The 15,153-nt window shown below is 40.2% G+C and overlaps 1 protein-coding gene and 1 pseudogene across 4 annotated transcripts; one reads left to right on the plus strand and one right to left on the minus strand.

Annotated features, from left to right (window-relative positions):
- The first annotated feature begins 6,236 nt into the window (after window positions 1–6,236).
- Window positions 6,237–9,918, plus strand: LOC146558426 (uncharacterized). 4 transcript variants are annotated; one of them, XM_085247875.1, is made up of 5 exons: window positions 6,237–6,485; window positions 7,253–7,357; window positions 8,227–8,253; window positions 8,345–8,511; window positions 8,736–9,918. In XM_085247875.1, exons 1-5 carry the CDS (start codon window positions 6,443–6,445, stop codon window positions 8,742–8,744), a joined length of 351 nt encoding a protein of 116 aa, XP_085104001.1. In that variant the 5' UTR covers window positions 6,237–6,442; the 3' UTR covers window positions 8,745–9,918. The 4 variants fall into 4 exon arrangements, 2 of the variants coding, with proteins under 2 accessions (XP_085104001.1, XP_085104000.1); XR_014888707.1 differs by lacking the exon at window positions 8,736–9,918 and having other exon boundaries at window positions 7,253–8,137; window positions 8,345–8,454; XR_014888706.1 differs by lacking the exon at window positions 8,736–9,918 and having other exon boundaries at window positions 7,253–8,253; window positions 8,345–8,464.
- Window positions 9,919–9,993: 75 nt separating this feature from the next.
- Window positions 9,994–12,100, minus strand: LOC146558427 (uncharacterized; annotated as a pseudogene).
- Window positions 12,101–15,153: the final 3,053 nt, after the last annotated feature.

The following is a 15,153-nucleotide window of genomic DNA, read 5'->3' on the forward strand; positions in this document are numbered from 1 at the left end:
TGCTTAAGCACATTTTTTGTAACTATTGGCTAATTTTGCAAAACTCTTCACACAAATAAGAAAACCTGTCACCTAATAATCAAACATTGTAGTTCTCTTGCAAAAGCAAACACAGCTAGATTAACTCTTCACACCTTCATAAAAATGGTGTTTCCGTATCAAACAGTACACACAAGCCATCATCTACTAAGCACACAATGCGCCAACTGCACACTGATGGTATGAATACAAAACACATCTGGCTTTTGCTTTCTCTGTGCACAAGATAGGCTATGTCAGTTTGAGCTCATACTTCTGTCATAGATCCATAAGCATAGAGGGATCCAAACTTCAAGTACTGGTGTTTATTCACACACATCAAAACAAACACAAGTGTTCATTTCCAAGTATAGGATTATTTGCAATCGCCATAATGACTATATGGGTTACTTGGTCTGCAGTGAACATGCTTCCTCTGCCCCCAGCATCTGGTCATCTAGCAATTCTGTAAAGTAACAATTTCAGTATTTTTACATCAATGGTATTGGTGTGTTTCTCATTGGCATATGGCAGTGCTACAAATCTTTGTGCGAAGTGACTGTACTCACCGATTCTCATTTCAAGATGTCCTTATGGTGCTTGCTACAGTGTAGCGGCTCGAGTTAGGCTGGACCCGTTGGCCAGCTACCCTCAGGGTCATTCGACGGTTGATTACATGGTCCACTATTGTAGCTCTACAATTCTATTTCTTACTCTTCCTACCCTTCCTCTCCCCCCCCCCTCATCTTCCTCTCCCCCCTCCTCGTCTTCCTCTTGCTCCTCCTTGTCCTTGTCGTCCTCTTCATCCTACTTCTTCACCTCCACGTCCTCTTCCTCGGCCTCCTCTACTTCTCACTCTTTCTGCTCCCTCCATTGTACTCCGCACACACAGCTTACCTGTATTATAGTGCTTAGGCTGATTGCAAAGTGAACTAATTATCTAAGAAAGTTTTGACATGTGAAAGTGTGCCAGACAGTTGGCAAATTAGTGTTAATGATAGCCATACATGTGTATACTTTGCTAGGAGTGTGTTGGAAATTTGGTAATTGAGTGTTGTGCAGTGAATTGTGCCTACAGTTTTGCAAAGTGTGTGTTACAAAATTGCAAACTGAGTGCAAAGCAGTTTTTGTGCTTTTAGTTTTGCAAACTCAGTGAGTGGTTTTGCTATAAGTCTGAATAGTTTTAGAGATTGTGCTACAGGAATCACAGTTAGGGTTTAAGCATTCAGAAAAAACTGTAAACTGAATGATAAGAGATGCAAATCAAAAATTTTATAGTGACAACATTATGAAAGGCAGTAACTGTGAACGAAACATTTATTTAGATGAAACACTTATTTTGTGTAGTGAAAATGATATTTTGTCATTATGTGTATTGTACTAACACAATTGAAAATATGCTGAAATGTTTGAAAAAGGTGCACTTTTGATGATCTGTTGTGATATAAGTACTAAGAGTTTTGAAAATGTACCAGTTGCTTGTGAAAACTGCGCCAAACCAATTAAAAAAACTGTATTCGTGGTTTTGGTGTAGCGTAGCGTAGGAAACTTAAGGATCTGCCTACGCAGTGAAGACGAGAAGATACATGGACAACAATGATGAGATGATGATGATGATGATGATGATGATTATTATTATTGTTGTTGTAGCTTATAATAGAAGGTGATCACATGTGGGGTATGAAATGCTTTTTGTTTCAGTCTTTGTGACAGTGGAACTGAATCAGCCTGTTAGAGAAAATGGCCAGATGTGGATGCCCAGATACTTGTACCTCCTCCACCACATCAACATACTCCATATATTTATTATCTTCCGCTTATCTTTACCAGGGTCACAGAGGAGCTGGAGCCTATCCCAGCTATCATAGGGCGAGAGGAGGGGTACAACCCAGAGAGGTCGCCAGTCTTTCGCAGGGGAAACAGAGACAAACAGAGACAAACAGACAATACAGTTTTTGCCCGTTGCTTGAACACTATAAACCCATGCTTAGACTAAAGTAACACAACGTGAAGCTGTTGTTACCATACCTCAAACACATGTACCCCTACCTTAAACAAAAGTGCTGCTTTGCACCCCAGTACCAATTATGCAACACACCTACTCCCTCATGCAACACACATGGTCCTGCATGCTACACTCTATTTCATACATAAGACACTTCGCTCACAAAATGAAATCTCAGGGTGCCATTTGGAAAACACATGTATCCAAAATACAAAACACATCGGGTAATTGCAACCACTCAAATACACACCTGAAGGCACCTACTTGCAAAACCGAACACCAATTAGCCAACTACAAAAAGCCCTCAGCGTAGCCATTCCAAGAACTTTGCAAGCATGGATGGAGGGAGAGCAAGAGGATATTTACCCCGGTGCCTAGCGGGAGAGGACATTGCTTGCGATGTTGATGAGGTCCTGTGGCCAGACCCCAACAGACGGCGGGATCCATGAGCCCACTTATGCACAATTGTCATGGTTTTTTGTGTTTACAGTATAGTGTTTTTTCTATTGCAGTACTATTGTGTTGTTGTTGTTTTATTTGCTGTACCTGTATTCATGGTACTGCAATGTACAGTATTGAGTAGGTCTATTTGCGTTTATGGTTGTTTGGAAATGTGTCTCCTGTAAATGTGCCTTCTGAATAAACAATGGGAATCAAGGACTGCAGTGTTTTATGTAAAGAAGACTAGTGTGTTCCCCCTGATCTGTGAGTGTTTGCATATGGTGCAGGTATGTGTCATTTTGTCAACAGAGTTACATTTTGACAAAGGAATGTTAGGTTTTGACAGCAGAGTTTAGGTTTTGGGAGTAGAGTTCCAATTTGGCACAGATGTGAATGGTATATTTCCCAGTGTTGTGTCATGTGTACTTGTGTGTACAGTTTTGGCACAGCGAGCGGGGTTTTGCAAAATGTGTTCAAGCAGTGGGCAAAAACTGTAATATAAGTAAAATCACATCAAACATTTACTTAAATATTTCAAGTGTGAAAGTAGAATATTGTTTCTCATGTTTACATCAGATGAGAAACATGAAAAACTTTTGTGCTTTTACTTTTTCATTTATTCAGGTGACACAAAAACAACAAAGAATCCAGCCAGAAAAACTGAAATAAGCACAAAATCAGAAACAACCCCAACAATGAAGAGTCCTTCAAAAGCAGGACTGAAGATTAAGCTGGTTGCATAAATATCTGTTTATTTTAAATTTATTTGAGCTTTTGAAATGATATGCAAATGAAAACTCACTTTAACTTTGTATATAAATACTTTTAAATACAAATCATATCACAGAAATTTGCACATTTATTAATAAAATGCTGTTACATTTTTAAAAGAAAGGAATTTACACGGAACAGAAAACTGCAACCAAATAATTTTAATAATCACATTTTTTGTGTTTGACAGATTTTTTGTTTCTTTGAGGTTCATTGTTGTCTCTGTGGGATTAGCAGCGCTTTTAATAACTGCTGCAACAGTCAATATAAGGACAAGACATAAAGGTACATTTAAGATTGAATGATTTTGAATTTTAAAACAAAACTGAAATTGACTTTCTTCTCTCATTTTAGGGAACAAAACTCAGATGGATGAAACCACAGTAAGTACAAATCTCAATAATCCTAAGGTTGTTATTCTGATCTTGTTATTTGATATTGTCATTGACCCATAACTGTGGATGATGATGTAGAAGTGTCTTTGGATAATGGGATTAAATAAACATGAACCAGCTGTCCCTCTCTGAGGGAGTGTTAACAAAAACAAAACTGCCTTCACAGAGACAGTTTTCATCCAGATATAACTGGACTGTGTCTGTTTTCCAGGGACTGAGTTTAAACCCTGCAGAGACTCAGTCTGCTCCTCAAACCAGCTGGGACTCGGTGTGATCACACACTTCACCCAGAGTTTAGACTACTTGTCAAAGTGTGCTCTGTAAATACAAATGTGTGTGACTCACTGTGAGAGCAGACGAGAGATAAGAAAGTTGGACAATGCAAAAATGTGTTTTAGTGCAACTGCAATTTTGTATTTACAGCTCACTTGTTTCAAAATTCCATTTTTTGAATAAATTGTTTGGATGATTGATGTTTGTTTTTTTTAAATAGCCTCATATTTAAATTTGTTTATTGATCTGAAACTTTCACATGTGAAAAACATACAAAAAAAGGAAATAAGGAAGAAGCCAAAGACTTTTTCACTCCACTGTAAATCAAGTAGTTGTAATCTTGAAGGAAGATTTCATGAATGCTGTTTCAGGGTGAAGAGAGTGTCCGTCATTATCACGAGTTTGAAGCTGGAAATCAAATGGATTATGTTGAAAGTTGTCAGTTTGTCGGCCCCGAAGGAAAAGACTATTTGTGGAGTAAGATGGATAAAGATGGAAATGTGCTAAACAGTGAAAAGAGTGTGTTGGGAAGATGGAACGAGTACTCTGAGGACCTGATGAATGTAAAAAATGAGAGAAAGAGGAGGATGAATGGTCAGTTAAAAGTGTCCAATGTTGGGGAAGTCCTGACGTGAAGGGAGCTTAGGAGCAGTTACAGCAAAGGCAGCATTAATCTGTTTATCAAACATTAGATTAGAGTAAAAAAAAAACACTCCTGGGTTCCTTGCAAAGGTTTTTATTATTATTATTATGAATTCCTAAAGGGCCAAAGTCACAGCGGTCACAGGGACCAAACACAATCACCTCTGTTTTCTGTTCATTTAGGTTAAGGAAGTTAAAAGCCATCCATGCCATCCTCAACATCCTCCAAACAATCTAGCAAACCCTTCAGACGACTCACAGATTCACGTTTCAGTGGCAGGTAAATCTGTGAGTTGTCTGCATAGCAATGGAATGAGATCCCATGTTTTTCAAAAAATTGAACCCATGGGGAGCATATAAATAGAAAAGAGAACTGGACCAAGATTGGACTCCTTGAGGACCCCACAAGAAAGTGAGGCTTCTGAGGACGATGTTTCCCCCAATCTAACAGAAAAACTTTGGCTGGACAGGTAAGATTTAAACCACTCCAAAGCAGTCCCTTTGATTCTGACACAGTGCTCAAGCCGAGCGATAAGAATCCCATCAAATGCAGCACTGAGGTCTAACAGTATTAAAATGGCAAAATCTCCCAAGTCAGAAAAGTTAAAAGGTCATTAAAAACTTTTACAAGAGCAGTTTCAGTGTTGTGGTGCGTTTTTAAAACCAGACTGAAATACTTCACTAATGCCATTTTTATCTAGAAAGGTCTGGAGCTGAAGAAGGACAACTTTCTTTAGGAATGTCTGGACTGACAACCAAACATATCAAGCTTCTGTGTTTGAGCCAGAGACTGCACTTGTGGGTGAACAATACAAACATTTTATATTTCTTATATCAGTAATGTAACTTGCAACAAAACGTTCTGGGAAGCTTAAACTTAGTTTCAGAATAATTAAATCTGAGACTTTGTTTTATTGAAAAGGTTAATAAAGTTTGAAATTGTATCAAAAATAAAAAAAATTATTAAATAACACCGGCTACAATATTGGTAACATATGTGTGTTGTTCAACAGAACTTTTTCCCAGGCTTTTGTTTATATGCTCAGTCGAAAACCACTTTAACATAATTTTCAGCATAATTACTATTTTTTGTGACTATTCAGTACTTGAGTATAATTTATTGAATTATTTAGTAATAAATATGAAGTAAAAAGTTTTGATCACAAATGGGATTTTTCCAAAACTAAGCTTGCTTAATAGTTCTGAACTGTTACTGTAAAGTTTATAATAAAGTCATAATAACCTGATATTTAGAATCTCCATATATCATTTCCTTTATGCTTATATGTTGTCAAACAATGGCAGTAAGAAACATAGTGTTAAAATAGCTCTATATAGCATTATCTAATCTTGAGAAGAGGTCAAAGGTCAGTTATGGGGTCTTGCTATATGCTATGAGACAAACATAGCACAGTTTTAAGTATCATAGTTTCTAGGCTCTAAGGCTTTGTCAGTTTAATAGTGAGCTTTACAAGATTGATTTTCGTGCTAAAAGCTGGCACAGAACTAAGTTCGCTTATGACCACTAGAGCTGGAAACAACCTCAAGCAATCCTAAGGCTAATCAGCACGGCTAGCATTGTTAAATGTTGTCATTGCTAACATATAGCTGTTTAACAGCATAGTGAGTAGCGAGAACGCTAAGTTATTGTTAGCTTTTAAAAGAAAAATGTTGGCAACCGTAACCATGGCCTGCGGAGGGTATATAAATGCTGCACAAGGTTCCATTCGTCCCTTTACACTTGCTATTGGACTTGTTTTGACCTGCTCCAACCTCAGCCTGTGGAAAGTTAAGTTTTCGGAAAATATTTACTGAAAGCGGATTTGACTTGCTCGCCACAACAAGTACTTCATCTTTGGATTGTTTGTACTTGTTTTTCATACAGCAAAGCCTGAAGATGGCTCGTCGTGGACTCGACAGCCCCCTGGACTTCGCTGCAGGTACTTTTAACATTTCTTCAGTTATTTTAAGAGCTACTAAATGACTGTAATAATTTAATAAGTTCCAGTGTGAATATCAAGTTTTAATGTTATCAAAATATGCTTATTCCAAGATTTTTCCCCGTAAATTGTTTGTATGCTTTAAATTTTCCGGGAGAGGTGTAGAAATTATTAACGACTGGTGTATGAATTTGAAAAAAAAGGTGTTACTTTGATTTGAAGGCTTCAAATTTGACACTTTTTTAATGATTTGGTTAAAAATAGCTTAACGGACTAAAATTTGTAAAATGCCCCAAAATCAGTCTCTGTGGTAACAGCATCTTCAGCATGTCATGACGTCAGAACACACAGGTGTAAACACACCAGATCCCGGTCCCTTCCTAACATCCTGTTCTTCTTGGATCAAAGGCTTTATTGAAATAAACTATAACTTTTCCCCTGCTACAAAACATGATAATAAAAAATAACAAAAATAAATGAATATAAAAAAGAATATGAAAACAGTAATCATAGTACAGGAGTAATAATGGTATCCTTATGTTATGCCACTACTATATCTTATTATATAGCAGTTAATGATGTGAACTTAGTTGACTTAGCTGTTTTTTGCTTGCATGAACAAGTAGAAGTGTCATTCAGTCTGACATAAATGTAGCCTAAAATGCTTTTCTCTCATCGTCTGCTCAAACTAACAGATGTAGCTCTGTTCCTTTAGCACTTGATGTTTATTACATTCTTAATGTTATTTTAAACTTGTTTCCTCACAGGTCGTCTCGACTACGTGGTTGAGCGTCCTGCAGAAGAAGGCCTTCCAGAGGTCATCAGGATCCTGGATGACTCTGATACCGAGCGTGTCAGTGAAGGTGAGTATGGTGAGTATATCCCTCTCCCATCCTCACCCTCTTCTCCTGAAGCACAGGATCCTGATGACAGTGAAGAGGAAGGTGAGTACCCTCCCTACATACCTGAGGACGTCGAAGAGGTGAGTGAAGACACTGACAATTCCTCTGACTGGAACAACTCAGAAGAGTGGGCCGATTGGCCTAGTGACGACTCGGGGTATGACACCATGGATGAGAGAGCTGATTCCCCTCTCATCCAGGAGCTCCCTCCAGAGCCGTTTTGGCACGATTGGCAACATCCTATTGCTCCAGGTGCTGCCCCGTTCGCCATGCCGCCTTTCGGCCAGGCCAACGCCCCACTCTTCCCGGTTGGTGATCCTTTAGCTTCTCCTGCTTCCTCTGCTCCTCCCTCAGCTGCTTCCTCTCCTGCTCCCTTAGCTGCTTCCTCCCCTGCTCCCTCAGCTCCTTCCTCTCCTGCTCCTTCTTCCGCTACTCTCTCAGCGTCTCCTTCAACCTCAGCTCTCACCTCCTCAGCAAAGAGAAGCGGAGACGACACCTGCACTGATGAGGTAAGTGCAAAGAGGTGCAAGGTAAGTGATGACACGTTTTATGGCCCTTCAACATCCTCGGGTTCTGTTGGTGTCAGACGCTTCTGGGAAAGGCCTTTTAACCTTTCACTTGATGACAGCGACTCTGACTAGATTATGTTAGAACTTGTTTTTAAGCTTTAAATGTTTAAGTTGGCCTTTGCAGTGTTTGTAAATGACTAACATTTTTTTCTCAAGCTCTAGCTCACCATGCAGGACAAAGGTAAGTCCGTACTTAATGTCAACACAAATAAGTAGAAAAGGTTTAAAATGATGTCGTGAACTGACTGTAGTCTCTTGTTTTTACATAAGGTATAGCCTGTGGCTCAGGGATCAGAGGTAAGGTAAAAACACATAACAGAAGAAAAGTAAAGTGAACAACTCTGTGATCTGTGAATTCATGCTTTTCTCTTTGTCTTTTTGTCTTCAGGTGCTTTACACTTGTCCTCTCCCAGCATTCAGCACTTCAGACACTCAACGCCCAGGACGGAGCTAACACAGAGAGATACTCCACCCAGAAGACAGCCTTACCCCAACCCGATGAGAAGGATGGATGACCAAATGACAAACTGGAGAGTGGTGCTGTGTTCCAGCTATGTAAGTTATCACCTCACATTGGCTACAAACTGTCTTGAAGACTAAATCCTTCCAATAGCTGGTGTAAATCATCGTCCTACAGTACTGTAGGTTTAAGTTTAGTTATAGTTATTGTGTGTATATGTTGAGTTTAAAATTGCATTTTAACAACATGCTGCAGCTACCAACAATGGAAATGCTGTTTTGTGTTAAAATGACGTCTTTCTCGTGTTATTGCTTTGCAGGGCAGCTGAGAGTGGACAGAGCTGCACAGAGGACCAAAGATCCACTCTCAGCACTTCATACCTGACTGGCCACAGCACCACCCCTCTTCACCCAGGGTGAGGAGGGCCCTGACCCCACCTGCACAGAGGGAGTTGTGAACATGCACTTCTGTGTCGGTGGGTTTAGGAGCCTCCTCACACTCACACGGATGAAGACTGTCACTGGAAGATGTCTCCATTGCATCAGCAGGACGTAAGCATTTGTATAATATTACAGTTTGTGATGTTTTATACATGTTTTTATTGCTTCACTTCAAACTAGGAGATATAAAATAAACCAGTTTTCATAATATTTTCTGTGTATTTAGTTGTTTTCTTAATAAGTTATTTGGAACATCATTGCAACCTGTCAGCTTTTTATTGGGGATTTATAAAGTTGCTGGTGGCTCAAGTGTGTACAGTGGGGTGTTGTTTTTGTCACATGGTAAAAGTGACCTCATAGGGAGCAAAAAGAACAACTGAACAATTTGGGGATTCACAGACTTTGGTAATCATTAAAAGATGAAGAAAAATAGTTTTATGTGATCAGTTTTAAGTAGTGAGCAGCAATTTAATCAAATGCTGGGATGAAATGGGACAAAAGGGTCATGTGACAGCCACATTAGTTCCCTTCCCTCGTTTAACAATGTGTAAGCAGACTGCTTTAACCTGCAATTTACTGCATGTTATTAGGCTGCATGGTACAACCACAGTCTGCTAACCACCTGTGGTGAGCGAAGGTTTTGAGGCATTGTTCGAACTACTGATGAAGCTTTATCAATGCTTGTTAAGTTTCCCAACCACATTTCATCCCGATGGTCCAAGGCTTACATCTTTATGCTCACAAACGTGCTTCTGTAATTAACCAGTAACAAATGTATTACTTTAAGTTACAGTGTGAGGGGCACTGATGAACATAAATTAGATTTAACTTGATTATGTGTTTAGGTCAAGAGACACAGACCTTCATCTGTAAGAGGCTTTTCTTAAATGTCTGATCACGATGTTTGTGTTTGTCTGCAGCATCACTGCAGCAGAGAGGGTATAACACAAGGCCACAGTCACGTGGTATTCTGTCCTGCTATTAAGTGAATAAAATACTGAAACTCTGGCAGTAGACTGGAGCGAGGCAAAGAGTATGTAAAGGGACAATAAGAGGAAATGATGGGAGAAAAAAAAAAAAAAAAAAAACACATACATGTCTGAGAAACAAAGGAAGAAGAAAAATAAAAAAAATGGTGGAAAAAAGGATTAGAGCCTAAATTCTAAAGCTGCAGCTTTGCATGCTGGCAGCTCCAAGATCTCACTGACATGTAATCATAGACTGAATAAACATAGGCCAGTGTGATGTCATTGATTTGTAGACTTTAATTTGTAACAAAGGGCAACCTCTGGGTACACACGACACAACACTGGGAAATATACCATTCACATCTGTGCCAAATTGAAACTCTCAAAACCTAAACTCTGCTGTCAAAACCTAACATTCCTTTGTCAAAATGTAACTGTTGACAAAATGACACATACTTGCATCATATGCAAACACTTACAGATCAGGGGGAGCACACTAGTCTACTTTATATAAAACACTGCAGTCTTTCATTGTTTATTCAGAAGGCATATTTTCAGGAGACACATTTTCAAACAACCAAAACAACAAATAGGCCTACTCAGTATTGTACATTGCAGTACCATGAGAATGGGTGAATGACTGAATGTAGTGTAAAGCACTTTGGGGTCTTTAGGGACTGAGTAAAGCGCTATACAAATGCAGGCCATTTACCATGAATTCAGAGAAAGCAAAAAAAACCCAAAAAACACCATAATACAGTAATAGAAAAAACACCATACTGTAAACACAAAAAATCATGACAATTGTGCATACGTGGGCTCATGGATCCCGCCGTCTGTTGGCGTCTGGCCACAGGACCTCATCGACATCGCAAGCAATGTCTTCTCTCGCTAGGCACCGGGGAAAATATCCTCTTGCATGTCGAAACCATCCATGGATTGCTGTCACCTGAATGTCGCCGCAGGCCTGTTCCATTGCCTGCAGAAGAGGCATGCGGGCATGTGGTTGGCGGTCATATACACGCCATCTCCAAGCCGAAAAAAATTCCTGTATAGGGTTTAAAAATGGTGAGTAAGGGGCAAGTATACCACTTCAAGTTGGTTGTGGTTGGAGAACCAGGCCTGGACCAGAGCAGCCTGATGGAAACAAACCTGGGCTGATCTGGTCTGTTCTGTACAACTATGTTATGGAGAGCATCTAGAAATGTGAGTATATGTTGGCTGTTGTATGGACCTAGTTTTGCATGATGATGCAGAAGCCCTCGAAGGCTTATGGCGGCACACAATGTGACATTTCCCCTGCGCTGCCCTGGGACGTGCACAATTGCCTTTGACCAATGACATTACGACCCCGTCGTCTTGTTTTGCACAGGTCGAATCCAGCTTCATCAATGAAAATGAATTCATGAGGCTGTGCAACTCCATCCATGGCCAAGAGAACATATTACTGTACTACAGTGCTACACATACAGAACCCCATCACACAGGTACCTGTGTAGCTCTCAGAATGGATCCATGTGGTACTGATATGGTACATATTCAGCTGCTACTGGATTTCACCAATACTGTATTGTACATGTAAAGGACAGTTACACTTACCCGTACATATTCAGCTCAAAGTCCTTTGACCCTGTCACTGTTCCTCTCAAATGGGACTCTGTAGAGCTGCTTCATGGTGATGCTGTGTTTACCCAAGATGCGTCTGATGGTGGTGATGCTCACATGGTTTATGCTGTTGAACACTTGCCTGTCTGCAAGTATTTGCTTTCGTAGCTGGTGGAGACAGATGGCATTGTCTGCCCTCACTAGGTCCACAACGGCAAGTTCCTGCTGTTGTGTGAACAGGCGTTGGCGTCCTCCCCCAGAAGGTCTTCGAGTCAGTCTAGAGAAATACAACCACATATTGTCATCGCTTTGCTTATTTTTCTTACAGTACTTTACTGTATGTACTGTGTCATCCACTGTACTTCAATATAAGTAATCATGCTATGTTTCACAGAAACTACCACTTTGGCTGCAAAAGGAGCCTTAGCACCCTGCAATACCCTGTACACTTGATATGGTAATGGTATATACTGTAGAACAGTGCTATAAAAACCATCTGAGTGGAGTAGAAGGTAGAGAGGTGAAGACAGACCTGTTTTCTAGTCGGAATGTTCTTATTACAGATGCCACTGTGAAGCAGCTTAGATGTGGGTGGACTCTCTGCCCAGCTTCCCTCATAGTCAGGCCATGGTTGATGACATGGTCCACCAAAGTTGCTCTTATATCATCAGAAATATGGGTCCGTGCATGGCCTCTTCGACTTCGACTTCGACATCGACCTGCTGCTCCTCCTCCTCCTGCTCTCCCTCCATCCATGCTTGCAAAGTTCTTGAATTGGCTAAACTGAGGGCTTTTTGTAGTTGGCTAATTGGTGTTCAGTTTTACAAGTAAGTGCCTTCAGGTGTGTATTTGAGTGGTTGCAATTACCCGATGTGTTTTGTATTTTGGGTACATGTGTTTTCCAAATGGCACCCTGAAATTTCATTTTGTGAACAAAGTGTCTTATGTATGAAATAGAGTGTAGCATGCAGGACCATGTGTGTTGCATAAAGGAGTAAGTGTGTTGCATAATTGCAACTAGGGTGCAAAGCAGCGCTTTTGTTTAAGGTAGGGGTACATGTGTTTGAGGTATGGTAACAAAAGCTTCAAGTTGTGTTACTTTAGTCTAAGCATGGGTTTGTAGTGTTCAAGCAACGGGCAAAAACTGTAATATCTCAAAAAGTATGAAAGGTATGACCACCAAAAGATACAGCTGGCATTAGCACAGGGAGCAGAACAGATTCAAGTTTAAATGGTGGAAATCGGCTGAAAACGGAGGGAGTAGTTAACCAGCAAAGGTCGGAGCAACTAGAATAAGGTAGAATAAAGTTTAAAGAGAAACAGGATCTCAATAGTGTGAATTCACACAATAAACAGAGGAGACAGTTTTCTGGTTGTATGAATCTCAAACATACTGGTTCCAGTCTGAGTACATATACTGGGTAAGTGACCTGGAAACTTACTGGAAGGTGACTCTAACGCATGATAGGTGGAGCAACATGTGAAACCACAGCCCCTAAATGTTTGTTTACACTGTCTTCTTGAAATATCTACTTGTGTGATTGTGTCTTAAAAATGTTCTGTGTCTTTAAAACAGAGAAACCTCTGCTTTTATATGAACTTTTCAGACGACTAAAAAGGACGATAACTAAAAGGTGTTTCTCGTAGTTCTGTCAGTCTGTGATAAATATCTTATAAAAATCATTGATGTGTCACAGCTGTGGCTGTCAAAAATGATCTTAAATAAATACAATGAACTTTGCAAATTCTTCTTTAAGCTGACTGTCCAGAGATAAGCTATCAAACCTGTGATCGATCAATATGCCAGATCTACAAGTTTTTTAACTGAAGGAAAAAAGTGTGTGACTGAGGAAAGTTAGTTTTGCAAAACACCCCAAAAACACATTTTCAAGAAAATGATAAAAGGAATCTTGAGTCTATGTAAACCTGTTTAGAGCAGATGGTTTACTTTATTTTTACAAACATATAAACTTCATAGAAAAAGTAAGGAAACTTATATTTGGACAATCAGTTCTTTGCTGTCGCACTTCTTGGCAAAAAATCTTATGCTACTGGAAAGTGTTGGGTCTGCGCTTCCACAGGCCCCGCTGCTTTAGAGACTTATTCCCGTTAATGAAACAAGACGAACAGCTCAACCGGTTTTTCACATGCTAGCAAGGGAAGGATCTCAGAGCAGCCCCTCTGCCCTCGGTGTCAGACCACTACGAAGAACCATCACGCCACAGCAGCCTTTTATTTCTGTGACACACAGTTTACACAAACACCCATTATATAAAAAAAACCTGTGGTTATAAAAGATAAGGCACTTTCATGTATACTTTCAGTTATCTCCTAAAAGCAGGAAAAGTTGATTTCAATCAATAAGAGACCCTCTGACTGAACTGTGCTTTATTTTAGGTCCCCTTCAGATATGCGATAACATGCTAAATGAAATATAACTCTCCAAATGATGCTATAATTGACTCTTGCACACAGGATGTAGGGAAGAAAAGTATTTAAACTTCAGTTTCACGTGGTTATTGCTTCAAGAACGTAAAATATGATTTTGTGAGTTTGAAAACACATAACATTGTGTGCTAAAATCCTTCAATTCAGAGCCTGGAGACATGCTTACAGCTGAGTTTTACTAAAGACATTGCCCATATTAGGAAAGAGACATGTGTTTGGCTTCACTGATTATGTAATTTTCTGGCCCTCTTTCAATGTGACAAATCAAATACAGTCCACTCCGGAGCTGCAGACATTTCACAACTCAGAAACCACAACCGAAAAAAAATCTGCTTGATTTATTTATGCACTTTGTAAAAGACATGATCCACTTTGTCTGACTTTCATTATCTGTATCATTATTATATTATATGTAAACAAGGAAAGCTTTCCCCTCATAGACATAGAAGTACTCCTGATAATTTTATCACAGCTGTGGTAATGTAAGCCACAGCTGGCCAAACAACATGCTAACATGTGAAAAGGAGAATCCACGTCTTCATACACTGAACAAAAATATAAACGCAACACTTTTGTTTTTGCTCCCATTCCCCATGGGATGGACGTAGAGACCTAAAATTCATTCCAGATACACAATATAACCATCCCTCCCAAACAGTGGTCACAAATCAGTCCAAATGTGTGGTAGTGGGCACATCTGCTATATTGAGATAATCCATCCCACCTCACAGGTGTGCCACATCAGGATGCTGATCTGACATCATGAGTAGTGCACAGGTGTACCTCAGACTGCCCACAACAAAAGGCCACCCTGGAATGTGCAGTTTTGTCTCACAGCAAAATGCCACAGATGCCACAAGCAATGAGGGAGCGTGCAATTGGCATGCTGACAGCAGCAATGTCAACCAGATCTGTCGCCCGTGCATTGAATGTTCATTTCTCAACCATAAGCCGTCTCCACAGGCGTTTCAGAGAATATGGCAGCACATCCAACCGGCCTCACAACCGCAGACCTCGTGTAACCACACCAGCCCAGGACCTCCACATCCAGCAGGTTCACCTCGAAGATCGTCTGAGACCAGCCACCCAGACAGCTGCTGGAACAATTGGTTTGCACAACCAAACAATTTCTGCACAAACTGTCAGAAACCGTCTCAGGGACGCTCAACTGCATGCCCGTCGTCCTCATCGGGGTCTTGACCTGACTCCAGCTCGTCGCCGTAGCAGACTTGTGTGGGCAAATGCTCACATTCGATGGCGTCTGGCACGTTGGAGA

Source organism: Mchenga conophoros, linkage group LG15 (assembly GCF_057382185.1).
Source record: "Mchenga conophoros isolate Kocher_MC1m ecotype Shallow Benthic linkage group LG15, M_conophoros_male_GT1.1, whole genome shotgun sequence".
In the NCBI taxonomy this organism is placed as follows: Eukaryota; Metazoa; Chordata; class Actinopteri; order Cichliformes; family Cichlidae; genus Mchenga; species Mchenga conophoros.

Excerpts from the sequence above, each read along its gene's own strand:
- LOC146558426 (XM_085247874.1), top strand. The coding sequence starts at position 6,443 with ATGGCTCGTCGTGGACTCGACAGCCCCCTGGACTTCGCTGCAG. Across the intron at positions 6,486-7,252 it reads CCCCCTGGACTTCGCTGCAG|GTCGTCTCGACTACGTGGTT; the intron begins GTACTTTTAACA and ends GTTTCCTCACAG.